Here is a 26,250-nt window from a genome sequence, read left to right as displayed (position 1 = left end):
AGCTTTAGAGGAAGTGTAACACAACCCCCACCCCTCCCACCCTCCAGACCATCTTCCTCAAAGATACTCCCTTCCTCATTGTTACACACCTCTGTGTGCACCAACTTTCTGCTGGAAAGCTGTGAAGAGAGCAGATGTGTTGTTCAACAGCATTATAAAACTGTGTATTGCTTGGGATACATATATCGCCCGTTGTGTACTTTTGTAACTCTTTTCACCCCCAAAATAACACAAATGTAATAATATAATAATATCAAGATCCTGTTTTTCAAAGGTTTTTGACTTGGCTAGGGATCCATAGTAAGTTCTCTTGCACTTAGAAGCTGTATCTCAGTCCTGTTCTTCCCAGACTTCCTGGGAATATGCGGGTCTGACAAGGACCATGGGAAAAGAAAAGGTGTAAAACCCAAGTAAAGATGTCTTGGCTCAGAAGAGCAGGTTCCCTCAGGCATTGAGCCAGTGAGCTACGGCTGTGAAGCAGAGAAGCAAGTGCCCATATCTGCAGGCACGTGGCTGCACCCCTGGCCTGGGGCTGAGCCACCTGCGCAGTACCCTTGCCTGTCCGTGCCCATTGCCTGAACCCTGCCCTCTGTCCTGCCTTCATCTTAAATCCCAGTCCTGTTTCTGTCCTGTTTCCACCACGCTCTCTCTAGCATACATGTGGTGTGTTATCTCCTTGTGTGGAATACATGCCCTGTGTCATCCCCAGCTGGGCAAATGGGAATTGGGCTGAGACAGGGGAATTAATTACCTTGTATTTGGCTCTGGTGGACAGGGACCAGGAGACCCCTGGGGCCCCGAGCCCAGCCGCTCTGTAATGCCTGGGACTTCATTACTGTGGTTATAAAGGGAAGTGGGCAAGTATAAAAGTGAACTAAAGTGCATTAACATCTAAAGACAAAGAAACTGTACATCACATTGTTCTGGTTATTTTGTCTATGGGATTTTTTTTCTTTTAAGAGGACAAGAGGACAAGAAAAAGTCTGCCAGCTATTCCATCATTTGGTGCCTTCAGCCCTTATTCTTGTAAGTAAAAGCTCTCCTGTGTGACAGTGGAGGCTGCTAAGTGTGTGTGGTTGACTGCTAAGCACAGACTGGAATATTTATATTTATTTTTTCAACGCCATAGGTAAAAACAATTTAACAATGCCAAGTACAGGTGTTATTCTCATAAAAACTTCTCGTTTCAAAACAAATGATTTCTATTATTTCCCACAAAAAGTTAAAATCACATGCAGCTATATGAAGGTTAATTGCTTAAAGATGCACAATTATATATCAGAAGACTTTGTTAAAATAAAAACATACTGGACTACATCATTTTAACAAGGCAATTACACGGAACTAGAAAACTGACTCTGTAGTAAAATATAAAAATCTACAATTATAAATATAAATTTGGTCCATGGAATCACTACAGAAGTAGCAGTATTTACAGTAAGTATCAGATTACTATTCTAAATATCTAATTGAAGTCTTAAAATGTTGAATGTTATGGAGAACAGTATTTTATTTACATTCTACTATATTAAAAGTTATATTTCTAGCAAATGTAAATTGTTATAAATACAGCAAGTAAATCAAATACTAAACCCATGACATGTCTGTAATTGAGAATCCTCTAACATCTATAAACATGATAAATCTTTAAGTTAAAAGTAAAGCCAGATAAATCAAAAACTAATACTGAAAAAACATACCACAATTCAATTCTTAGAAACACTGTAAAAATCAATCAAGTTAGTCCAGACGTAACAACGTATTACAAGAAATCTTTCAAGAAAAGGCACACATTGTTAATGATAGAAGTTCCTCAGTGAAGTCATATGTAACAGAAGTGACTGCTTGAGCAACAGTTGGGATCGGATTATATATATAGTAACAGGACAGATTTCCCCTCCCACAAAAGATAAAACTGAAAATAACAATGGTAAACTCCAGGCGTGACTGGTGTGATGTAGGGCTGTGTGTGTGCTTAATCTGATGTGTTAATTAAACTAAAGATTCTAAACTTTCAGCCACGTTTCCATCGGGTAAAGCTGAGCCATTACTGTCCATAGATGCTGACGGGTTTTCTTCTTGCCGTGTGCTGACAAGGCTGAGAATAGCTTTGTACAGAAACTGGTACTGTTCCTGCAGAAGAAAAGGGGATATAGTCAGCATGTCGTCAGAAATAACGATGCTAAATTATCTTGTAACACTGTTACTCAAAATTACTAATTAACTGCTGATGTGTCAGTCTGTTGACGTACTGTGCTCCACGATTTGTTGTGTTACTTAGCAGCTTTATTAATTTTCTGACTAACAGATCCCCTGTACACCCTATAAAGCCCAATGTTAACAAACATAGTACAGGTAGGGGAGAAAACTGTATTTTAAAAGAAATGTTATGTGCTGAATTGGATCCTTGTTCAAGTTCCCATTGACTGAACAAGGGCTGGGCCTGTTGAGTTCTTTTGCCCTTGAATATGTTCTTATTTCTGCCCTCTGAACCCTATTGAGGCAGACCTTTTATTTTTTTTTGTCTCCTTGTCACTTTTTGAGGACCCTGCCAAGTGTAGGATAAGAGACGAGACACTCTGGGAAGATTCACCAACAAGACCACTGCCTTGAGGGAGCCGGGGGTCTTAGTTGGGTGCAGTGGGAGATGGGGAGTGCCAGAACCCAGTTGGACTGCAGTGTGGGCTGGGAAGGGGGAATCAGCTGGATGCTTTGTGCAGGGCAGCATTGCCCCAGTGAAGGCTGTACTGCATGGAGTAACACTGGATGATTTGAAAGGGCAGAGGAATATCTGGGGTTCTGTAATGGATATATGAAGAAGTATTTCTGTGGCAGGAGGAGTGAAGTGCAGTAAGAGAGAGTAGAGTGGAGTTTGGGGTCTGGACTATAAGGTTGCACTGAGCGATACAGGGTAGAAAGAGCAATGAATTTGAAACTCTGCAGTAGGAGGATGGGAAACTGGAAATCTGAGATAAAGGGCATTATCTGGAGGGTCCAGGGACACGAGGAGTGAAGGTCCTAATGGTGTTGCTGAGGTGGGAAGAGTTCCCATTTCACTGCACTGTCTGCCAGGCACATCAGTCGGGGCTTGCTGGGCAGGGCACGGGGCAGACACTGCTGTGAATCCTGCATTGTATCACAGAATCACAAGGTTGGGAGAGACCTTTGAAGATCATCAAGTTCAACCATTCCCATCCTATGCTAATCCATATCCCTAAGTACCTCATCTACCCTTTTTTTGAACACATCCAGGGAAGGTGGCTCAGCCACCTCCCTGGGCAGCCTGTTCCAGGCCCTGACAACTCTTTCAGTAAAAATTTTTTTTCTAATACTCAATCTAAACCTGCCCTGGGGCAGCTTCATGCCATTTCCCCTTGTTCTATCTCCTGTCACCTGGCTGAAGAGACCATCGCCCACCTCTCTACAACCTCCCTTCAGGTAGTTGTAGGCAGTGATAAGGTTTCCCCTCAGCCTTCTCTTCTCCAGCTCTCTCAGCCACTCCTCATATGATTTGCCCTCCAGCCCCTTCACCAGCCTGGTTGCCTTTCTCTGCACTTGCTCAAGGACCTCAATGTCCTTTTTATGGTGGGGAGCCCAGAACTGCACAAAGTACTCACCAATGCCGAGTACAGGGGCACAATTACCTCCCTAGACCTACTGGCCACACTGTTTTTGATACAAGCCAAGATGCCATTGGCCTTCTTGGCCACCTGGGCACACTGCTGGCTCATATTCAGCCTGCAGTCAGTGTCCTGGTTGTGCTGCCAAAAATGTGCTAATGTTTCACTCTTAAAGTGTTCTCCTTACTGAATCTATTGTAGCTCTACATCACCCAGATTTACAGTGGTATGGCCAAAGGGGCAGGGTTAGTAGTTTTTAATTTCTGTGATGAATTTTCATTTCTGACACTGACTTAGTAAGTAGTTCTTATTTATTACACTTTTTGTGGGTTTTTTTTCTTTCTGTAAGCACAGGGACCATTCAACAGATCTTGAAAGACCCAAGTCCATCCTGAAATGGAAAACTAGGGTAACTACTTCTGGGTCTACTTGAATTACAACTTTATTCCCTCTGGATCAAAACCTTCATTTACATGCCACAGTGTAGATTTTATGATCATGGTGGCAGCTCTGCACATTTTTAATATGACCACTGATAATCACATAATAGGTTTTTCACAAGAAGCATTTTGTTTCAGAAGAAGTAGCAGGTCCACTACAGCACCTTTGGAAGACAGTTTTGATTAACTGGGGCAGAAACTAATACCACACCTAGGTAAAACCAATACTCACACACATTGTGTTTATTACTTACAATGTCTGTAAAGACTCCAGGCCTCATCAAATTTATCATCTTCGCTACCTGGTAAACATCCACGGAGTTCTCATTTTCCAGCTGATGCATCAGTGTTGTTAATGCACAGAAAGTGCCTGCTGTCACCCCTCCATGCCTTTGTAAAATAAAATAAATTAAAAAAAAACCCACAACAAAAAGCCAACTGAATACACAGAACCAGTCTCTAGATCTGGATCAAGTTGCTTTAGCTGGAGAAAATACCAAATCTAGGGTAAACTGATAAGATTAATCTTTGTCATGTGACCTTCCCACTTTCTGAAGTAGGCCTGCCCTTAGCATGACCTTCACAGCACCTGGCTACAACTTCTGCAGAGCAAGTCTGAGAGATATTTCTCTACAATCCTCCAGTAACCAAATGCTGAAGGCCTTGTCATAGAATCATAGAATGGTCTGGGTTGGAAGGGACCCCAAGGATCATAGAGTTCCAACGCTCCTGACACAGGCAGGACCAGGCCTGGATCTACACAAGATTGCCCAGGGCCCCGCCCAACCTGGCCTTGAACACCTCCAGGGACGGGGCATCCACCACCTCTCTGGGCAGCCTGTTCCAGCACCTCACCACTCTCTCTGTAAAAAACTTCCCTCTAATATCTAATCTAAACCTTCCCTCCTTTAGCTTTAAAGTCCTCCAGTACTTCAAGATTTCAATATTTTGGTCATTATTAAACACTTGGAGGAGTGCAAGGTGCCTCACCTAAATAGTCTTACTTCTTTTGATAACAGGCAATGAGGCCCTGACTGATTTCCTCTCTGGTGCCCTACCCGACAATTATCCAGAGTACCAAAATGATAGAATCATAAAGAGAACACTGAAGTGAGATAACATCAAAATGTTTCTCTTGCTGATGCAGCTGCAACAGAAGCAGCAGCACTACTGTTGGGTGCAGACTTTGTGCCTTGCTTCAGCGGCTTCTACTCTTCATAAGAGGAAAGGGTGGTTCTGCAGAAAAACATCAAAACAAATGGAAAGCTGCAGTTCTTACTCGTCATGTACAATCATGGGTCCATCACGGTTGGAAGTTTCCTCTTTGATGATGCTGATCAATTCAAAAGTTTTACTAATAGGACTATCAGGGTTTGGCCATTTTGGACACTGAAAATGTCTCACTTCAAGTACATAGTCATCCTAAAAGAGTAAAAAAAAAAAAGATAATAAATTTGGTAAAGATTGACTGTCTTTCTGGTCCAGCTCCAGCCTCTGGATACAGAATCCCAGTGCTGTGGAGGCTGGACTATCCTATTCCCAATGTCACAATATTAGCTATAGAGGTTACTCCCTCCCTTGCTGTTTCAAAGGCACATAATTTTGTCAGTCATTTACCATAAAAAATGTAACAAAATGTATGCATTACCTTTCACAAATCAAGTCATGAGTTACATGCTTATGACAGTGTTACCTGTGTAGCTTCTAAAATGAAGTCTTGGATTATGAGCTTCTCCTCGTTAGACAGACACTTGTGTTCTTCAGCAATCATAGTAACTTTGAAACTCTCACAGTTTATAGGCTCATCTTTGTTTGGCCAGTATACAAACTCATCTTCAGCCTCCAGGAAAAAAATAAAAAAGCCATAAAAGTAAGTAACCTCGAGCTCTTAAAATAGAACTTAATCCAACATCATAAATAATGGGACATGTATGTGATTGATGCAGCCATCGAGAATTAAATTGATAAAACAAAATGTGAGCTGGGTTGCAAACGTCAAAAGCAATGGTTTTCAGACACCTCTGGAGTGATCCTGAGCAGAAGACCGCTGTACCTCAGCGACCCACGTAACCTGAACATACCTTGGTCTGTGCTGTGCCACAGTCCAGCCTGACCCTCACACTTTAAAATCCATCTCTTGTATAGGAACTGTAACTTTCATAAAACACTTGGTACGAAGAAAAACCGAAACACTCTCTTGGTTGTACATGTTTTTCCAACCATGCAAGGCTCTCTAAGGTATTTGCATGCCTTTCCTCCAAACTCATTACCAAACGTGATGCCCTCTTACACCTCAAGATTTCTCTAAGTACAAACCTAAAAAATCTCAGATATTCCTGCATTTCTAGTAACTTAGAAAACATTAATTTGTTATTAAATCACACAGACAGGATGAAGACATGACTTTCTGTTGCTGTTTGGAGTCAGATAAATCCCTGCTAAGACTTTATTTGTAACTTCAGGAGAACAGCGAGAAAAACCTCCCCTTACCTAAAATAGCTGAAGAAGCCATACTACAACTAAAATAACACTCCTGGAGTAAAAACTAACCTTGAGTAATGCTTACGTCTGTTTGTTTCTTTTTATAAGTTATACAGGAGTGATACAATGCTGGTTGTTGTGCCAGTTGCAGTCTGCCCCAAAATCTCCACATTTCCACTGGATGATTTTACGCACAGTACAGAATCATTAGGGTTTTTTTGTTTTTTTCAAAATCCAAGATATTGTCTCATGTCCTGCATATTTCAAAATAGTAATATCAATGTAATTCATGCATAAACCCACAGCAACCAGCCATGAAACTTACCATATTCTGGCTATCAGGAAGCATGACTATTAGCTGGGCATTATGGTCCCATATCATTCTCCAGAAGTCCTTGATAGTGTGCAGTAAGGGGTGCTGGGTGATAATGAACTCATTGCTTTGATAATAACCCTGCAAAAAAAATAAAATCACCAGACTCAGAATTGCAGCCTCACTGTTAACGTTTAAAGGAAGCTTCTAGTGGACAGAGCCAGAAGCCTAGAAAATAAATTGCAGAGTTATGCCTCCTCTGCCTTCCCACAAATATAAGAAGAATATAAAGCCTCCATTGTGGCATTTTCCAGATAAGAAGAATAATAATATAGTTTTTAAACCTTCAAAAAAGTGATCAAAAAAAGGCAAATCAGTAGAGGCTTGAACAGCCAGCTTGGAATGAAAATACATTAACTTATAGACATGTTACTGTTCTACATGAGGCAGAATCCCACAGAAGCTGTCAGCTCATAATTTGTGGTCTCTTAATTTGTACAGATATCCCAGACCAACTTCCTACCACAAAAGAGTTCCTTTGCACTAATGCACCTGATGAAGGATCACAGAATCATAGTTGTCTTGGTTGGAAGGGACCTTTTAGATCAAGTCCAACCATCACCCTAACCTGCCAACCACCACTAAACCTTGTCTCTCAGCATTGTATCTACCCATCTTTTAAATACCTCCAGGGATGGAGACTCCACCACCTCCATCAACTGCCCCATCTCCACCAAGCCTTTCACAGAAGTTCCAAACTCAACAAGTTAACAGCTTCTACTCTCTTGATCATAGCATCATAGAATGTGTAAGGTTGGAAGGAACCTTTAAAGGTCATCTAGTCCAACTGCCCTGCAATAAACAGGGACATTTTTACTCAACCAGGTTGCTCAGAGCCCCATCAAGTCAGAGATGGGGCCTCCATTACCTCTCTGGGCAACCTATTCCAGTGATCTACCACCCTCATATTGAAGAACTTCTACCATTATATTGAAGAACACATGCATACACAGCACTGGAGACATCTTTCTCATCTCTTTCCTGAATGTCCAGGAAGCACTTACTGCTCCCTCTCAGCTAATGAAAAGGGAAACAGCTGGAGAAAACCTGAGGAACAGAAAGATCATGGAACGCTGACAAGCTGTGCCGGTTTGGCCTTGAGCTATGCTAGTTGGAAAAAGTCTGTAAGATGAACAGGTAGGACGGCAAACCACAGCACAGGCATTAAAAACTAACTTGGTAACTAACAATTTTAGTTTGTCTCAAAATATTTTTCCATAGGTGGCATTTAGCTGCAATGGTTTGTAAAATTATGATGAGCTTTCTGGTTCCACTGATTGTCAGAATGCAATGTGATCAACCAAACAGTAACAATACTTCCTGGGGGAAGAAACTCTTTCAGGCAGAGTGAGTAAGGGAAGAAAGGAGCTTTCAAAACTGTGACTGTGCCACCCTAATGTGAACACATGGCAGCTCTGAAAGCAAGGACACCATTTCCCACCAACAGAGACAACCGACTTACCATAATATAGGAAGCATTGATGTAGTCTGTCCCTTCACCAGACAGTGATGAGATACCCACTCTAGATCTTTCCACTGTAAAAAAAAAAAGTCATGAACTAGTACGTATGTTGCAATGACTCATATTAGTAGCAGTTATCACACATGTCTCATAGTAATGGTAATGGTAAGCTACACCAATTGGAGTAAAAGTGTTATCCAGCCATCTATTATATTTTCCTTAACTAATTTATTCACTAAAAGCACTTTCTTTCTTTCACTTAATGCAGAGCATTGCTCTACATCAATGCAGATGTCTCCAGTCCTTGCTGAGGAAAGATTAAAGGTTTGACACACACAGTTCATAAACATTGGCCACCCAGTGAGGGCGATTTGAACAAGCTTACCAGGAATGATGGATGAAGTTCGGTTCTTTTCTCTGTTACACTGTTTGAGTGCAGTTGAATAATCACACTGCTGTGTGTTAGACTGGCTCAGTAACTGAAACAATTTAAAAAACAAATAAAAATAATCAGGTCATTGTACAAAAGCCATTCCTTCATTATCTGCATTAAACAGAAGGGTGCATGTGTGGCAGGTTAGCTGTCTCTCAACTTTATGTATCTGATTATCTGGCTAAACTACTTAGCAGATCATCAGAATATTTCAAATAGCAAGTCATCAGAATAGTTCAAATCACACTTGAGCCCTAGGTCCATCAGCATGACTTCAAAGGAAACGACACTTCACATTGTTCCATACCCAGGTTGTTGCCATCCCGGTATCACTTCCACTTTGCTTGCCCTGCCGTCTGGGTAACCTTAATTAGTTTTGGAAAACAGGAATCACCTGTGCAGAAACATCTGCTTTGTTTTTCGGGTGGACTAGCTCCTGCTGTGAGGCAGCTCTAGTTATCCCAGTTTTCTCTCCAAAAATAGGAAAATGGGACTGAAGTAGGGGGGATCTCATTGACTTACGTGTTTCAACTAATGCAATTCCAATAGAAAAGAGTATAAGAAAGGACTGATATATATACCAAGATATATATACATATATATGTGCATCACAATGGTGTATACATATATACTGCTTAGGCATCAAGTTTGGGAAGCAGATTTTTCCTAGCTTTTAGGGGGTTTTGATTGCTAGTAAAATCAACCAGATAAATCAGAATGTTCCAAAGAATTCAAAAGACTTTTCTCTGATGTTTCGGGCTGAGCACGTGTACCTTTTTGAAGCTGCCTGCATTGGAAGAAAAGAATGGCAACCAAGGGAAGTTCCATCAAAATTAGTTAGACCATTTTTGTTCACCTGAATAGTTCTTCAAGAAAGCAAATTTTTGTTGTTCTTCTAGCTTCTAATAATTGTAGCTTGCAAAAGAAAATGAAACTGAATGAGACACGTCCTGCACATTTTGATAATACTTAAGCTCTTGAAATTAGAGCTCTACATGGGTCCTGCAATTTCCACTGCGCACTGTGTGGTTGTATATTTACATGGCCTGTTTGTATATATTATGTGGTTTATTTTTTCATCTGTTTGGGAAAGGTAGGATGTTTATTTCTCTAAGCACATCACAGCTGAGATAAGAAACCCTACTTTTCTGTAGGGAAAAACAGCACAACGCATTTGGATCCTTCAAGCCAGGACAGCAGCAAACTGAAATCCTTTGGTTTGTTGTTCTGTATTCTTCATGAACTTGAAGAAATATTAGTTACTGTGCCTGTGTGACCAAAATACTTCAGAAAATAAATATATTGCATACATACATAAATATAATCGTACATTTCTTAAATTGCTCTGAATTTTGGCTCATCAGTTAAATTATGGATAGGGAAAACCATTGAAAAGTTATGATGAGATACCTACTTTTAAGTAGTTTCAAACTTGCAGGCCTAAAGATTTTCATGTTACTGTCTCAGAGAACTCACCTTGAATTGTTTCTCCAGTCTAGTCTTCCCTGTTGGTCCAGGTATCAAGAGAGCATTAACATAGGCATGAATGTGAGTCTCAAGAACTTCTGTTTCTTTACTAAGTATTGCTTCAACCAATGCATCATGAATGAAGATGTATTGCTCCTAGGAAAATAAAACCAAACATCCAAGCTCTAATTATTTTCAGGTTCCCCTGGACACCTCTGGCTAAGTTGCTGCTTCTGATGGGGTTAGTACTTCTTCACAGCGTTCTGCTGTAGGGGAGTTTTATCTGAAGTAATCCTCTACAGGGAAGGCTGTCCCTCCACAGTGACAGCACACATTTACAAGCATGACTGAGTGACATATGATGTATATTTGATATAATACCAAATCCTCACCACCTGTGGTATCTCATGCTCATGAACAGAGTTTAAAATTCAAGCACAGCCTTCAGTCATATTTTCAGGTTGGCTTCTTATGGGACTCTCCCTGTCTTTCTTGCAATAAAGCGATCATACTCAGTTCCTACTGCTATCCTCTATTTCCTCTTACACCCTTTGGTACAAGTGCCCATGGTGTTGTTGATTTTCTATTGAAAGGCAATGGGGAATCTAACCTCATGTTTTTGAAACCTGAAATAGACTTCCAAATGCCCTGTTGTTCTTATTTTTTTTTCTGTTCTTTCACTATTCTATATATAATCTTCAGTTTAAAGCAGCTATAGAAAACCTTCTTTCTGAAACAGCTTTCTCCCCCTGCCCCCTAATTTTTATTGCCTGACATCAACTGTTTGATCAGGATCAGTGAAGACCAGAACACTCAGCAATGGTGCTTCCTTAAAAATAATCTAGGACAAAAATGGATGCCCTGCCAGTAAAGTGCTACTGCAGGAAGCATGATTTATACATACATGGTCTCTTCTGAGTCCTCCCTAATGAACAGACAAGAGCCCAGAGATAGGCAACTTCTAGTGCAGTGCTCTAAGTGGTGCTAGAAGGATCATAGAATCATAGGGGTTGGAAGGGACCTCGAGAGATCATCGGGTCCAACCCCCTGCCAAAGCAGGCTCCCTAGCTCCTATGGCACAGAGAGGCATCCAGACGGGTCTTGAATATCTCCAGAGAAGGAGACTCCACAACCTCCCTGGGCAGCCTATTCCAGTGCAGATGTGTGTATGAAAACAGGGGAAGCAGAAAGGAAAGACCAGCCTGATAGCTTGTTTGGTGGTATCAAAAGGAGACCACATCATCTCTTCTTCTGCAAACAGAAACAGTCTGTAACAGTGTCACTATATATATTTTAGTCTTACCTCAGTCTGCACCAAGTAGTTCCTTTGGGTACGTATGTGTTTTAAGAATCCAAATATGTTGACAGTCCCTTCATGCTGAATTTGCTGCAGCATGCTGTCTAACACTATGTATGTGCCTGTCCTTCCAACACCAGCACTACAAAACAAAAACATAGCCTTGAGCCTAAAGTAAAAGAACAACGAAAAGAACTGTTTCCTATCCATAGCTTTTTCATCAGACTGACGTGTAGGGAAGATTTTCCTCTACAAATTGTTTTATTGCGTGATATGCTTTGCTAAAACTTCAAGGCTGGTGGTAACGAATTAAAATCTTTTCAACTTATCTTTTTCTTCGTGCAAGAATAGGCCTAAAGTTCATTTTCTCAAACTATTTTTGAGGTATCAAGGGAAACAGAACGGGCATCCCGCAAGCCTGCAATCTTCAGGCTTCTGATATTCCTTAGGATACTTTGTTAAGCAGACCCAGAAAGGGTGGCATATGCCAGTATTCCGGCACAGTTAGTGTGGCCAAGTTCTTCCACGTTGAAGCACACCTCACTTTAAAGAGAAAGTTGCATTATGACACCCATTACAGATGTAGGAAATTTCGAAGGTACCAGACTGAGGAAAATCCCAGGAAGTGGCAGAGCTGCTGAAGGTACAGCTGTAAAAGAAAAAGCTCAGTGCTCTCCAGATACAGTTAAGACGGCAAGCAATGGTTGAAACCCTTCTTAAAAAGGGAAGATGCAGAAGAAAGGGTTTATCAACTCACTCCTGTTACGAACTCTGACTCATTTAGCATAAAAATGGTTGTATTGTAGGATAAACACCCAGCTTTTTCTTTCTAAAGTACCCAAGTAGGGAGCACAAAGTTAAGAAGAGGTCATATTTTAATCTAGTCATACATGGGAACTGGTCCGTTGTAATTTCCCTCTACGTCACATGAAAATGTTATGTGCTCTGGTCCCTGTAACTTGATGGCAACACTAGGCTGGTTCTGCATGTCCCCTTAATGGGCGGGTCCAAGCTCAGTCTGTACAGGCCAGTTCTCATTTCTTCCCCAGAGGTGGCACAAAGCGTGGGCAGTGGGAGCTCAGATTGCTGTAATAAGCTCTCTAATTAAGCGTGACATAAACCTGAAAGGTCCAGGTCATCAAAACAAAAAAGTATAAAGGTTACCAGACGCTATCTGTGCTCGTTAAGAAAGACAAAACACCAAAAGCACCGAAACATGAAAATAGCTAAAAAAAGTTTCATGAAGTTCCTCTCATGTGTCCTCCATACAGCCTGTAAAGATAAATAAAAGTTACATTTCTAACATGAGATGACTCCTTTGAAATTCCGGACTGCACGGGGACAGGTGAACTAAAAGCCGAATAAAACTGTGTACAGAGGTGAGTTATACTGATGACCCAATGGAGAGGTCTGACTGAAGCCACACAACTTACCACTGTTTGCTTTTTCAAAACTTAATTTAATTGACTTATAATGTATTTCTGATCTCTCAGCCTGCTGGCATAGATCTCAGACTTGGTATTTCGTATTTTGAACAGGCAGGATGTAGCTAGCAGCAGAACAAGCAAAATGTGGAATTTTCATTTTCCAAGCTAAAAACAGATTTCAGTCAGATCAGATAATCCCAGAAATAAAATATCTTCATTTGCAGCATTTGTGAGGCAACTTTACCTGTTGGCTTCCTCAGAGTCAGCTCCAGAAGGACCGAATTCATGAGGAGGTTCTCTTTCCAAATGTTCCATCAAAGGTGAGGTACTACAGTGGAAAACCAGAACCTGCTTATATATTTTACAATAACCTGGTCCTTCACGGGCTTTGTGAAGTCATTCCAGGCCCTACAAGCCCTTTTTAACCAATTTTCCCTGATCTGCCCAGTTTTAGTGAGCACTGACAGAACACCTGCCTGCACGCTGCGGCACATGCAGACCTCAAACCATTCCCCAGAATGCTCCTCCATTGCAAATGACTGCTAGAGCGCAGAGTAATGTTAAAAACAGCAGAGTTGTAGTTCAGCCAGGAATAGAGTGAGTCTTCTCTTGTGGACAGAGCTCCTCTTAGGATTACAGAGCATCCCTGCACCAAAGAAAGCATGAGCCAAAAACATCCTAATGATTTTTGCAGAAATGAAACATTTGCTGCTATATCTGTGTCTGGTAAGCTCATAGCAATCAAGAGAGTAGTATAGAAATGTGAATAAAAGTAAAAAGAAAAGCATTTTTTCCAAAAAAAGAGAGAGCATAGTGCAGAGCAGCATCATCTTGTTTACAGCCATTATGGAGATTTATAGAAGTGGCACAGATAGCTGATTAGTTGGCCTTACCAAGGATAGAAATGCCAGCTAAGTAATTAAATCTTATTCCATCAGGAATTGTTAAGTGTGAGAGTGAAATTTTGCTTAACCCACCACTGAAAAATTGTTTACTTTCTGCAAAACAAGAGTGGAGTGAACCTTACGGCAGTAAAGACCACACCTGCAATGAACCACAACGGGCCCGACAGCGTGGCGCTTGGCATGCGATGCCTTCCGCACGAAGGTCAGCACCGGCAGCGTGTATTCTGGAACACCCATGTCAGGCCACTGGGTATAATGGTACTGAGTTACTATACGTCCACTTGACCTCCCTTTCTGGGAGCCCTGAAACAGAAAAACAATTCTGTATGTAAGCAGCCCACGTGTGAAAGGCAGCTCTTCATCATTTTATTTACAAGCTGGATAGTTCTGGAATTAGTACTGTCCCTACTAGCAGCATGCCATCTGGCTCGGAATGTTCTGGCTTTCAAAGAGAACAGGAAGGGTCACTGCTCCTATCCCAGCATCTTGCCCACTGAAGGGAAAAAATGACCTGTGCCTGTCCCTTAGAAAGCCCTGGTTAAGAGCACGGGAAGGATAACAAATTGCAGCTGCTCTTAACAGTCACCAGCTACTTCTGCCACCCTGCTCCTCTGTTGAGTTGACAGAAAATGCAGGATTCATTTCACCCAGCTTTAGTGATTTGCAAGGGAAGTAGCCTTGTGTAGGCTGCTTTTCTAAGCTCCTTCCCTCAATGGCAACTCAGTGGCAGGGATACGGTCAGAGAGCAGGTCATCTCATTCAAAGATTGGTTCCTAAAACAGGCAGAATAAATTACTTGACAGTAGTGCTGTACATTATGCATTAATTGTGCAGGGAGGCTGAGAGACTAGGTGTTTACCATTTAGGTTTCTGAAATAAATTGAGCTCTCAGAATGCCCCCTCACAGTAGCCAATGTCACACTGCCGAGCTGAGGGCATGCTGGTTCTGATTACAGTAAAACATGGTGTAGGTTCACCTGTCCTTAAAAAGGAAAATGGATAGCTGAGGTGGATAATCGAATTAATTTTCTGCTGGCTGCTCCCTTTCAGGTAGGAAAAGGTATCCTCCTGCTCACCAGGCAGGTAAAGTCCACATCAGCTCTCCAATGCTCACTGCTTCTTTCCTGATGGTCCTATGTCACACCAGTACTACAGGTCAGTGTCTTCTCAGTTTGCTGATTTGGACAAATTAACTGAAGTTGACAAGCATCCTGGCTGGATGATTCAGCTTTTAGGTATACAACAGAAGAGTGGCCAACTGCCTTAACAAGTATTCTGAGCAACTTTCAGCATTCCCTTCTGCCCAAACTATGCTTTCAGGGTGCCACAAACCTTTTTGACCTTGGTGTTTCTGAGTGTAAAATTCCTCACAGTGTAGTAGGCAAGCACGTGAACACTCTTCTGAGTAACCAAGAAGTTCCCATATTCTTCACTACCTTCGGCAGGCCAGTACTGGTCACATTTTCTCTGTTAGAAATCAAATGAAAAACAGAGAAAAAAAACCCCAAAATTTAAACCTAGCAAACGGAAACATTGAAATTTAAGAGCACAGACAACCACAAGAACATGCAGGGACTATCAATATAACCAGTCTATAAAACACATGATCTTCAGCACAAGAGAAATAATATTGTGTATTTACTTTGTGCTGTAGAAAGAGATGGTTGTGCAAAGATACTCTTTATTTGGAAAACTCCTAAAAAGAGAGGTTTAAATCATGCTACCAGAGCCACAGCACTCTGATGCTGTGGAACCTGCCATTCTGTAGGCATTCTGGAATTTAAAGAAAATAATGCTAAATAAAGCCATAGGAATAAGAGGAATAAGATTCAGGTCATTAGTGTTGTATGTGGCTTTTGGTTGGTTGATGGTGTGGGTAGAGTGTATTTATATCTGATCAGTGAGGGTAAAAGTGAGCTTGTGTGTGGCCAGAATATACAGTAGGGAGATGTGATGTCCAGCCTTTTGGTTGGGCAGCCATATCGCCTTCTCTAGGAGTACCAGCAGAGAACATGCCTACAGCATGGTGTTATAAATTAAGTGGTACTCCCAGTGCAGCCCCTGTCTCTGCGTTTGCTCTGTCTGTATCATGTAATAGATGCTTAACTGCTCATATGATAAGATATACATGCATTTGAGACATTGCTGCCAATATGTGGCAGGTGCAATGCAATATTTCCTTATGTGATGCCAGGGTGCATGTGTACTTCCATCACATAACCAGAGAAACACATATCCTGAGATAGGGTTTGACCTCATTTTGTCTCACTGGACAATCATGTAACTCTAGGCATGCAGTATGAAAGGAACTGTAGGTCCCACATCATGTTAACAGGGAGCAGACAGTGAATACCCAGAAAAATTCACCCAAACTATGGCCTTCTCTTTTCTAGGGTCTAAGGCACCCCCAAGAAAGAGAATGACAAAGACTTGACTGCTAGCAGAATGTAGCACAAGGTCCATGGTCTGTCCACCCCTAAATATAAACAGTAAGACTTTGCTTCAGTGTATGACAGTCTTTTGTAGTTAGACCATAGTATTTTCAAGACTTCAGATGTTGACAATTGAGTTTAAATGTTTTCTTTAGTTTCATACTACAGATCCTCATCTTTCTACTTCTACAGCCAATCCTAGTACAAAAACTACTACAAACTGCTGCTTTTTGCTCAATAAATGCCTAAACCAGATTTTTAAAAGAGGGAAAGGAGTCTGCTAGAGGTAGATCTATCAACATTAGAGAAATAAATAACAGACAAAGGTACTCATACCCTTCCTTTCTCAACAAGGTTAGTTATCATCACAATAACTTCTACGTTATGTTCCCATATCATTCTCCAGAAATCTTCCGCTGTTGATTTTAGTGGTCCTTGAGCTGCAATGTAGGCTTTTGGCTTGTTGTAGCCCTAAATTGAAATACAACAGATGACACTTGTCAAATCACAGTCCATGAGCAAAAGGAGGTTGGGAGGAGTACATGACATTTTATGTATCTATTTTTAAAGAATCTCAAAAGCTTTTAAGTACTTTTGAATTTATAACCATACAAACGGCAGAAACCCAGTGCTATCAGATGACTTACGAATGCAACTGCTACGTCAATGTTTATCATTCCAACAAATGGGATATAGGTTCAAGTGCCTGTATGTCTGGCAGAATGCTGATGTGATAATGATTGTGGGATGTCTGTTGTGATAGTGGTTTAAAAAATTAATCATTTGTATGTAAATTACCAGGTAACGAAAACTCATTAAGTGGTACCTCAATGAGGCTATCAGTCAAATTGCATCTTTCTCTCATGAGATTATCTCAGACAGAAGAATTAACCACTTACCAAAACTGCATAAAAACCCAAACATTCAGATGCAGGATGCTTCTGAAACGACTCAGATGTGACAGAACATTTTTTGCTTCATAAAGCTCTTTGCTAAGCTGCAGCTGCCACGGTATCAGGATGGATTCCAGAAGGAATTGGAATTTTACCCTTGCTTTAACTTTGTAGGCTTAATTTATGTCACTAAAGTTGGGTTTTTTAAAACAATATCTGTAAGATGGGCTGGTTATGTTTGGGGTTTTTTTAAATTATGTTATTAAATCTATTCACCATGCATCAGTATTTATGGAAAAGGCTGACAGATGAATGGGCTTTGCAGACAGGAAAAGATACTTACATCAACATAGTTGGCATTTATGTAATCAGTCAGTTTTCCATCCTTTTCTGCAAGCTGTGCTAATTTAACCCTAGTGTGATCATCTGTGGTAAAAGAAGGGAGAAAATAAGCATTGTTTCCTGCAAACATTATGTTTTCTATAATAAATCTTTCTAAAGAATGGGGTTTTACAATACGTAAGACCAATGCATTGGCAATCACATCCATGAACATCCTGTGCTTAGGCATGAATCTCATTAAACATTCCACTTTGGAGAAAAATAAACTAAGGAATTCAAGGGTTCAGAAATCAGTTGCTTGAGCAGCAGCACCTGGGGCCACTCAGGCTCTGTGACATTCTTCCCTGCAGTCTCCTGCTTGTGATGCAGCTCCTGGGAGCCCTGTGCTGGGATTGTCAAGCCTGCAGAGTCCTGGCTGCCCTGGGATGTCTAAAACTACAGTGGAAACCAGTGTTTAGGCAGAGTCATCCCAAGCCTGGAAAGTGGTGGGACCTTGGAGCAGGTGGTCAGCTGAAGAGCTTCAGCAGTGAGTACCATGGAGTGAGCTGAAGCTTTCTGTAGCCTGCACTGATTATATGGACCAGAGACTTGATTCAGCTGCTCAGAGAAATTCTTGCTACTTCAGCTGCCCTAAGCTATGTGTGCACTGCCTTTTGGTAACAACCCCCTGAATTGGCACCTTTTGTAAGATCAGGTGCAAACACAGAGTGGCAGAGGAAAATCCCAGGCTTTCCTTCCCTCAAGAGGTATCATCACCCAGGAGTGGGATCTCTTGGTGCCGGTTTACATTGTCTTCTGTTGGATGGGCTGATTCTGTCTCTTTTTCTATTAAGCTCTAGTGATGCTGAATGCGCAACACATATTTAATTTAGAGCTTCTTGTTATCAGAACAAAGTTGAAATACTACAGAGAATTAAGAAAAATATATTAAACCACCAAAATGATTAAGAGCCTGGAGGCAACAGCTTCAAAGGGAGATTAACAAAACCAAATAGATGTGTTTCTGAAGAGAAAAATATGGGATAGTGAGGAAGGGCATTGCAATGGGAAAACACGTGTCCTGGCTAATGAAGCTGATCTATTACATTGTGGCAGGGAACAATACAACATAAACCCAGTACATTTACATTTATATATGACAGTAAATACACCCAGGGATTGTGAAGCTCCTAGAGAGGATAAATCATTGTTATTCCAGATCAAAGATGGATTAATTTTGGCAATCAAAACACAGCTTCTTTGGCCTTATAACGGCATTATAATGAAATCTGCCAACTCCCTTTGGGTCATCCCAGAAGACACAAATACATCTTGCTAACACATGCTCATAAAAGGAGCAGAATGCCACCAGACTAACTTGAAGAGCTATGAAATCTCACGCTACTCCTCTCCAAGTGTTTTGCCAAACAGTAGCCACAGAGTTCAGTGTAGAGGTATTTCTGCCCAACCCCTCCAATAGCACATAAATCTATACTTGTCTATAATTATTTTTTTAAACAGAACACCAACTGAAGCATTTACTTACAAGCAACAATGTTTATGTACCGATTCTTGTTCTTGTTGTCGGGGTGATTAGAGCTGTCTGATGTAATACCTAGATCTACAGTACAGCTCTGGATTTCCTGAGAGAGAGAGGGGAAAAAATATAAAAGAAGATATCAGGCTTTAATAAGTACTAAAATACATAAAATGTCTTAAAAGACAGTAAGTCAGCATGAAAAGAACCACAACCTTACACCCAATTATCTATGAGATTTTACAACTACTTCATTGCTAAAAAAAAAAATTAAAAATGCAGTGAAATAATTCCTTACCTGATAAAACTCTTTCAGTGTCTAATGAGGGAATGAATGCAAAAAAAGTAAAAAAAAATCAAATTCCACAACACAGAACAAATGGATCAAAGTGTTTATATAAATTACAATTACTATATGGAAAACAGTTATGGTCATGCAATATATATATATATCTATGTAACAACAACAAAGCAGAATATTTTGACATAACTCCTAAAGGAAACAAGAGGTAATTTTCCTGTTAAAACACTGGCATCTGTTTTATCTTTAGCTTTAACGTTAGACCTTAGGCCAGTGAGAGCTTACATGTATGAGCAACATCACTGGCTTTAGCCAGATTAACTATATATTTAACCTTTTGTAGGATTTGTTATTGGTCCTTATAACTGCATTAGTTTCTCTGTGGAACGCCTTTGCTCTCTCTGTATCGAGCTGTGGGTGGCTTGGGCAGCCTCGTGGCATTCTGGTGAAGAACAGCTTTATGGCCCTCAGGCTGCCACCAGCTCCTCAATGAACCCAAAGCTTTTAGAAAGAGAGAGAAAGGCCTGAGACCACAGACACAGAGCCTGTAGAACTCACTAAAATGATTTGGTTTATTTTATCAATTAACTGACAGGAAACTTAAGCATTTATAAGGTCAAGTTGGAAATACGTTGCCATGACTGAAAGTGCTATAATAATGTTTCCCAACACTTTTTAGGGTTTATTTTAATATTAATCACCTTCACCTTCAGCTATTTAAGTATATATATATGAAAAGTGGTTACCAATATGAAAAGTTGATTTTAAACATAAGTTGTCTTATAGTATTATAAATAGAAAAAACCTGAACCACCCCTGTACAACAACCCCTCTCCAAATATTGTATACTGACTCTGCAAAGAAACTTACTGTATTTTACTTTTTCTATGTCTTCTACATTCTTTATCAGTAGGTAAAAGACCAGAAAACTAATTCTGGGATAGTCTGTAAGCCCAAATAGATCTCCAAGGAATGATATGGACACTGAGGTTTATGTAATAGTTTAACCAAGCATGAAATATTTCAGGTGGTGTACGTGTAGCTCAGTGAGGTGCAGCGTATTTTGATCTTTGGATCACTGCTGTCATTTAGGAAAAGAACAATTTTAGGACAAGAATTAGGATGAACAATTTGATTTCTATATTGCTGTCCTTGCTAATGGTGAAAGAACTTCGTTACCACGGCATTTAGAGAGCGCCTAGATGGAGCCCAGCCCTGTCAGTGTGTATGCACATGCGTTAACACCTGAACACGTGCTGGACATTTGCAGGTGTTCACAGGTTTGGTCCCAAAATCAGATGGATATTCTGAACATTAAGTGAATTGGAGAAGAAATGCTTGATGGAGAAGATGAATGACATGGAATTTTTGGTCCATTAGATCACAACACATTGGCTGGGGAAACAAAAGCAAAACCAAAAGATGCAAAGCTACGAATTTGTTTACTTTCAGTATTGTTTTTGCAGCAGGAACATTACAATCATACTTTAAATTAGTAGAAATCAATTAAAAATCCCCTTGTTTCCATGCTAACTGACTGATTTTGGTTAGAAATTGCTTCCCAAGAATTTGAATAGCACAGCTTTAATTATGGAGTTTGGGTTTGTGATGTTTATTTTATGTCACCTAAGTGAGAACATACCTATCTTTAAATTGTTTGTAATGCATATGAATGTAAAGACCAGTGAAGTTCATTAGGTACATACGGTGACAGTAACACTGTATGATGAGTTTCAGAGTTTTGAAATACCTTGTCTGAGCCACATATTTAAGGAAAGGAACTGTAAAGCTTTCGCTACCACATATGAAGACTACATTAGCTCCCCTGTTAATTAGAAGTCTTGCCACATGTACTCATTCCTACTTCTAAAATTTTTTCTCTGTAAATGGAACAAACAAATGTGGGTAGCTTCTGCAAAATTCAATTGGCATTAGTGTTGGGAAAGCTTTAGATCTACAGTTGTATCTGATAAACCATATAGATTGCATTATCTTTGCATAGTTTATTCACACAATCATTTAGTATTTTATTGCAGTGATAAACTTGTTAGCTTTTATAAATTCCCTTGTCTTTATGCAGAAACTGTCCTTACTGGGCTCACAGTACACATATTTACATGCATTTATGAAATTGGTTGCCAAGCTGGAATGTAATACTTAATATTATTTGTATGTGCTAAGAAAAAAGATGACATCATAGAGCCATACCTCAAATTCTTCAGAAAAACCATTACTTGCATGTAAATCTGCAACATGTTTTGGGAAATGCTTTATTGGAATTGCTCCAACATCATCTTAGGGGTGGGAAAAGACAAAAGATATATTTATGAAGACTAAAAAGCCATTAACATTAAAAAGAAAGTTTATATGTAGGCAATCCACACAACACCCTGAAAAAAAAAATTGGCATGAACTTTGGATATACAACTCCCACAAGAACACCCAGGCAACACTCTTCAACATCATTAACATTTCTGAAACCATTCTCCAACACTTACACATTTCTAAATGACTATACAGAAAGAAGATAGAGCAAATGCCTTGCCAGGTCTTGCTCTGTGTTTAAGCCCCACCTCCCAGATCAAGGTGCTGACTCTGCAAGATGATGAGCTTGTCTGTAAGTTGAAGAGCATTCAGAACTCCCTGTGAATTTGAGGGGCAGTGGGAGGATTAGCAGTTTGCTACCTGATGTTCAGTGGGAGAGGGTAGGAGCAGAGCTCTGAATAATACTGAAAGGATGATCAGACAGAGGGGTGTGGGTGCTTTAGCCTGAGTAGTGTTGCGCTAGGTCTCTCATACAGTACATGGACTAGTGACATAGTCCCAAGCTGACCAGACTGATGCATCATTATGCCAGTAGTATAATTTTAACTCATGGGTGGTGTGTTTGCATTGGCATCTGAAGGAAATAACAAGTAATGTTAATATTTTACTGCATGAGTGAATACTTCCAATAGGATTTTTTTCTCCTATGATTCCCTTCTGATAATAATCTTGTATCAGATCCCGGGAATATTTAATATCAGGCTTTATACTTCAAGTTTTAAGTGAAAGAATTAAGAATTTCTGGATATCCACAAGGACAATATCCACATTCTCAACCCATAAATGTGATTCATGCAAGTTGTGGGTCCTGATACTGAGCCTGAATTTTACAGCTGATGTTTATATTTCAGGACATCTCCTTTTTACTTTATACAAATACAGAAAAACACTCTTGTGTAGAAGATTCATTAGGGATCATGTCAAAAACCTTTGGGACTTTTAATCTTCTCTTTCCTGCAAATATGCTATGTAAACAAAGTCATCTGTTCTGTTAATTATCTGTTAAAGGATGACATTATATCAGCTAGTTTTGGTTTTGAAGAGTAATTTTGTTTTTGTTGTTTTTTAAAGCCTTCCATGGATTAAAAATATGTTTATTTCACAATTTGTAATTTCATCACTGTTTCATATGAGAAAGAAACATCAAAAACATTGAACAAGGACCTGTAATTTACATCAACAGATGTTCGGTGTTTAGGCCACCTAATAATTTTAGCTTTCAGTTACCAAGAATTTGTTGATTTGTATTGAGATCCATCTGGTCTTCCACTTACATGAATGGATCTGAATACAAGAAATGAATTTATCCAGTCGAGCCTAAGGAAAGCTGAACAAATGTGTAACACTATCTTCACACTTCAGAGATGAAACCTGGCATAAAGTGTTTATTCTAATGATATGCAAACATAAAACCAGAAGGGAAGGTAAATGACCCTAAAAGCGAGGACAGTTAAGGGAGAAAGAGATCTCAGGTTTGATGTAATTACTTGTTTTATTTCCTTGCTAGTGCTAATCTCCCAATTCAATCACTTCTGGCTCCAGGAATATATTTTATTTGAAAATACTTAAAGGTAAATAGTCAGTCCTAATATTACCCTACGATTCATTATTTGTTCTGAATGCATCTTTGTATTAGGCTAGGAAGCACCAAGGCATTTTCTATGAATAACTTCAAGTGTCCTATCTCTGCCAATGAAACCTCACAAAAGGAGAATTTAATATACAATGAGATCTGTGGAGTGTGCTTTTAGTCATAGTCATAAGAGAAAATTAAACTTAGCAGTTACAAAATGCTCTTCCTGCTCTTCGCTCTTTGCCAGTATCGTATCGCAGTTAGTCTCAATTGTAAAATTACACTGGTGAAACACTTGTGCAATAGAAAACACAAAAAACTGCTCACTGAAGTCTGTTGCACACAAACCAAAAATATTTCCTCAGTGCTCGCAGCTTTTTCCATAAAAAATCTAATGTGTCTTTCAGTCATTTAGAAATCATTTTTCTCTTTAAGCTAATATTCATCAGTATTTCAGAAGGAGAACCTCCAGCATAAAAACACATGTTTTAAGCACTCAGAATAACTGTAAGTGCAATTCTGTCTTATGACAATGGAAAACATTATCTCCCTGAGGTGATCTGGTCAGGATAAAATGGCAAGAAAATGACACAGTTGTGCTGCAATATAGTTAATGACAGGGAGTAAGAGCAGAGATTTCCTATAATGATTGCCACTTGACATTCATATATAATCACATGTTTTCTGAAATCAAACTACATCCCTGCCTATTAACCAGTTAGGAAAAGGTTATGCATCTCCTAACAACAGCAATCAATACAAGAGGCATTTAAAGACGCCTGCAATTCAGTTACCAAAGAAGTCTAATGTTTGGGATTTATTTAATTAAATGTGTTTACTAGTTACCTACACAAGGCTGATCTTGCTTCCCTTAGTCATTCCAAGAGAACCCATCCCCATGTGTAACAGCAGTTTGCAAAAGCATTACTCGTGGGACAATTTATCCAATTCTCAAAGGTGAAAGCGTGGGTCGGGATCTGCTGCAGAATTAATCCAGTTAAGGTACTTTTCACTCTGCTCAGATTGAAAAAGCTGGGAAGGCTGGACTTGCTCCTCCAATACTCTTCCAGGAGGAAAGAAAAGAACCATTTTCTCCAAGTAACTGTGGTGGATGTGACACCGGGAGATGCTAATAATATTCTGTACTTATGCATCTTTTTTATGAGAGGCTCACAGAGAACTTTACCAGTAGTAACTATGCTAGTCAGATTTATAAGTTGAAACCTTGTAATTGCAAATGAAATGCTGACAGATGAGGCAGATATTGGCCTTGCTGGTAAAAAAAGAATAGGTCATGTTCTATACATAGGTGATAAATTCAATCAAAGGCAGAACTACAGCAGGAGTTGATGCTGTAATCCTGTGAACTAGATTTTTTTAAGTGTAGCTCAGAAGGCTACACTTACACTAGAAGCCGTTTCTAGTGAAGCTACACCTCAAACAGGTAGAAGGCACCACGTATCTTTGAGAGAGCCCTGTAAGGTGAGGATATTTCTCTTCTGTGTTATTTACAGGACAGAGTATTAGTAACACTAGTCTCTGCCACCATCAAGTGCAGCTGGAATTATTAGTACAAGAGGGAACAAATCTTGGTTTTACAGATGTTACACGTGAAGTAATCATACGGACACATGCAAAGCACCGTCTTACAGCAGCTAATGCCAAGTCACACAACAGCTGACAAAAAATACCTGAGACTGGGAAGATTGGAGCTGGGGGAGCTGAAATCACTCGAGGTGATGTATTATCTTCTAAATAAAAGTGAGCAGTCTGGAAACATTTCCTAGAGGGGAAGAGACATAAATAAATATTGCAAAAGATATAAAATGCTATCTGAGACCTTTTGGAATTCTGCCATTGTTAAGTAAGAATGAGATCACGGTTTCAAAAACCAGTTTTCCTGGAGTGTCACATTCTACTGCTATAAAACAAATATTCTCCCAACACACCACCAATTATTCAAGATACTACATTTACTTAGCATAACACACAGTTCATGCAGCTTTACCTATACCAGAGGCAGAAGACAGAGCACACATCAGACATAGTGAAAGCTGAAAGAGGAACTCTGCATCAGGAGCTACCGTAGATGCTGCACAGCAACTCCCAAGTATAAAGAAAAATGCCATTGTCTTCTCTGCTTATCCAAATTCGCACACATAATTACTGTTCCCTTTCACGCAATTGTGCTAGCCTGAAGATGGAGCAGTGTACGAGATCACTTCTGGTAATTCATCGACAGATCCTACTGCAGACATGGAAATGAAGCGAAAGGCAACATGCCCTGTAACAGACAAAACGCTGGCTCTGGAACTACTGTGAGTATTACATTCGCAATGTAATTGCAACACCAAGGGACATCCTAACCAAGGAGGACTTCCCGAAAGTTGACAGGGGAATTTATAACTCCAAGAGATGCTAGCTGTGTTGCAAAAACATTGAGGGATGAATACAAATGGAATCAACCTTAGCAGTGACCCACAATGTTATTTGTATCTGTGGTATAATCCAGATGTGAAGATAATAAGAACAGCATCTGTTAAGAGTCCAAGCTATTCAAGGGACTAAACAACCAACTGCTGCTGTAAGCACTGCAAAGCCTCCTTAATTAAAAAATCTCCATATGATTAGACATGCTAATAACAATCTTTACTCTGGGTCACTTAATCTATTTGAAATATTATTTACCAATCAATAAATTTAAAAAGAAATATATACACCAGGAAAATATTAATCTCATTTTATATTTACAAGACTCTTATTTTCAAAGCTATTGGCTGAAGCTGTTATATGATCTTTCGCTACTTTGTGTAATCACTAGTGTTTTAAATTTTTCTGTACTGTTCCACTGCATGGATAAAACCCCTCATATAATTGTTACAATCAAAAAGAAAATTTGAGGCTACTTTGGGAAATAGGCAGGGAATATGTGGATACTGTCATTCTTTCCAAAACCATTAATG

At 39.9% G+C, this 26,250-nt stretch overlaps 1 protein-coding gene across 1 annotated transcript in view; it reads right to left on the bottom strand.

Moving 5' to 3' along the window:
- Positions 1–1,992: 1,992 nt before the first annotated feature.
- PTPRZ1 (protein tyrosine phosphatase receptor type Z1) overlaps positions 1,993–26,250 on the bottom strand; it is a gene marked incomplete at both ends in the record, with an annotated part of 137,346 nt that continues 113,088 nt past the window's right edge. Inside the window, 16 exons of the mRNA XM_084279246.1 lie at positions 1,993–2,133; positions 4,315–4,450; positions 5,340–5,482; positions 5,754–5,900; positions 6,867–6,995; positions 8,377–8,450; positions 8,762–8,855; positions 10,286–10,432; positions 11,580–11,715; positions 14,045–14,208; positions 15,238–15,372; positions 16,674–16,808; positions 17,574–17,656; positions 19,098–19,194; positions 21,598–21,683; positions 24,979–25,070. Of these exons, the coding sequence (XP_084135372.1) occupies positions 1,993–2,133; positions 4,315–4,450; positions 5,340–5,482; positions 5,754–5,900; positions 6,867–6,995; positions 8,377–8,450; positions 8,762–8,855; positions 10,286–10,432; positions 11,580–11,715; positions 14,045–14,208; positions 15,238–15,372; positions 16,674–16,808; positions 17,574–17,656; positions 19,098–19,194; positions 21,598–21,683; positions 24,979–25,070 (1,939 nt within the window). The remainder of the gene's footprint in view (positions 2,134–4,314; positions 4,451–5,339; positions 5,483–5,753; positions 5,901–6,866; positions 6,996–8,376; positions 8,451–8,761; positions 8,856–10,285; positions 10,433–11,579; positions 11,716–14,044; positions 14,209–15,237; positions 15,373–16,673; positions 16,809–17,573; positions 17,657–19,097; positions 19,195–21,597; positions 21,684–24,978; positions 25,071–26,250) is intronic.

The sequence above is a fragment of the Gallinula chloropus genome, assembly GCF_964237585.1.
Source record: "Gallinula chloropus genome assembly, chromosome: 1".
In the NCBI taxonomy this organism is placed as follows: domain Eukaryota; kingdom Metazoa; phylum Chordata; class Aves; order Gruiformes; family Rallidae; genus Gallinula; species Gallinula chloropus.
The sequence above is the reverse complement of the archived record's forward strand: the minus strand, read 5'-3'. Positions and strand labels throughout refer to the sequence as shown.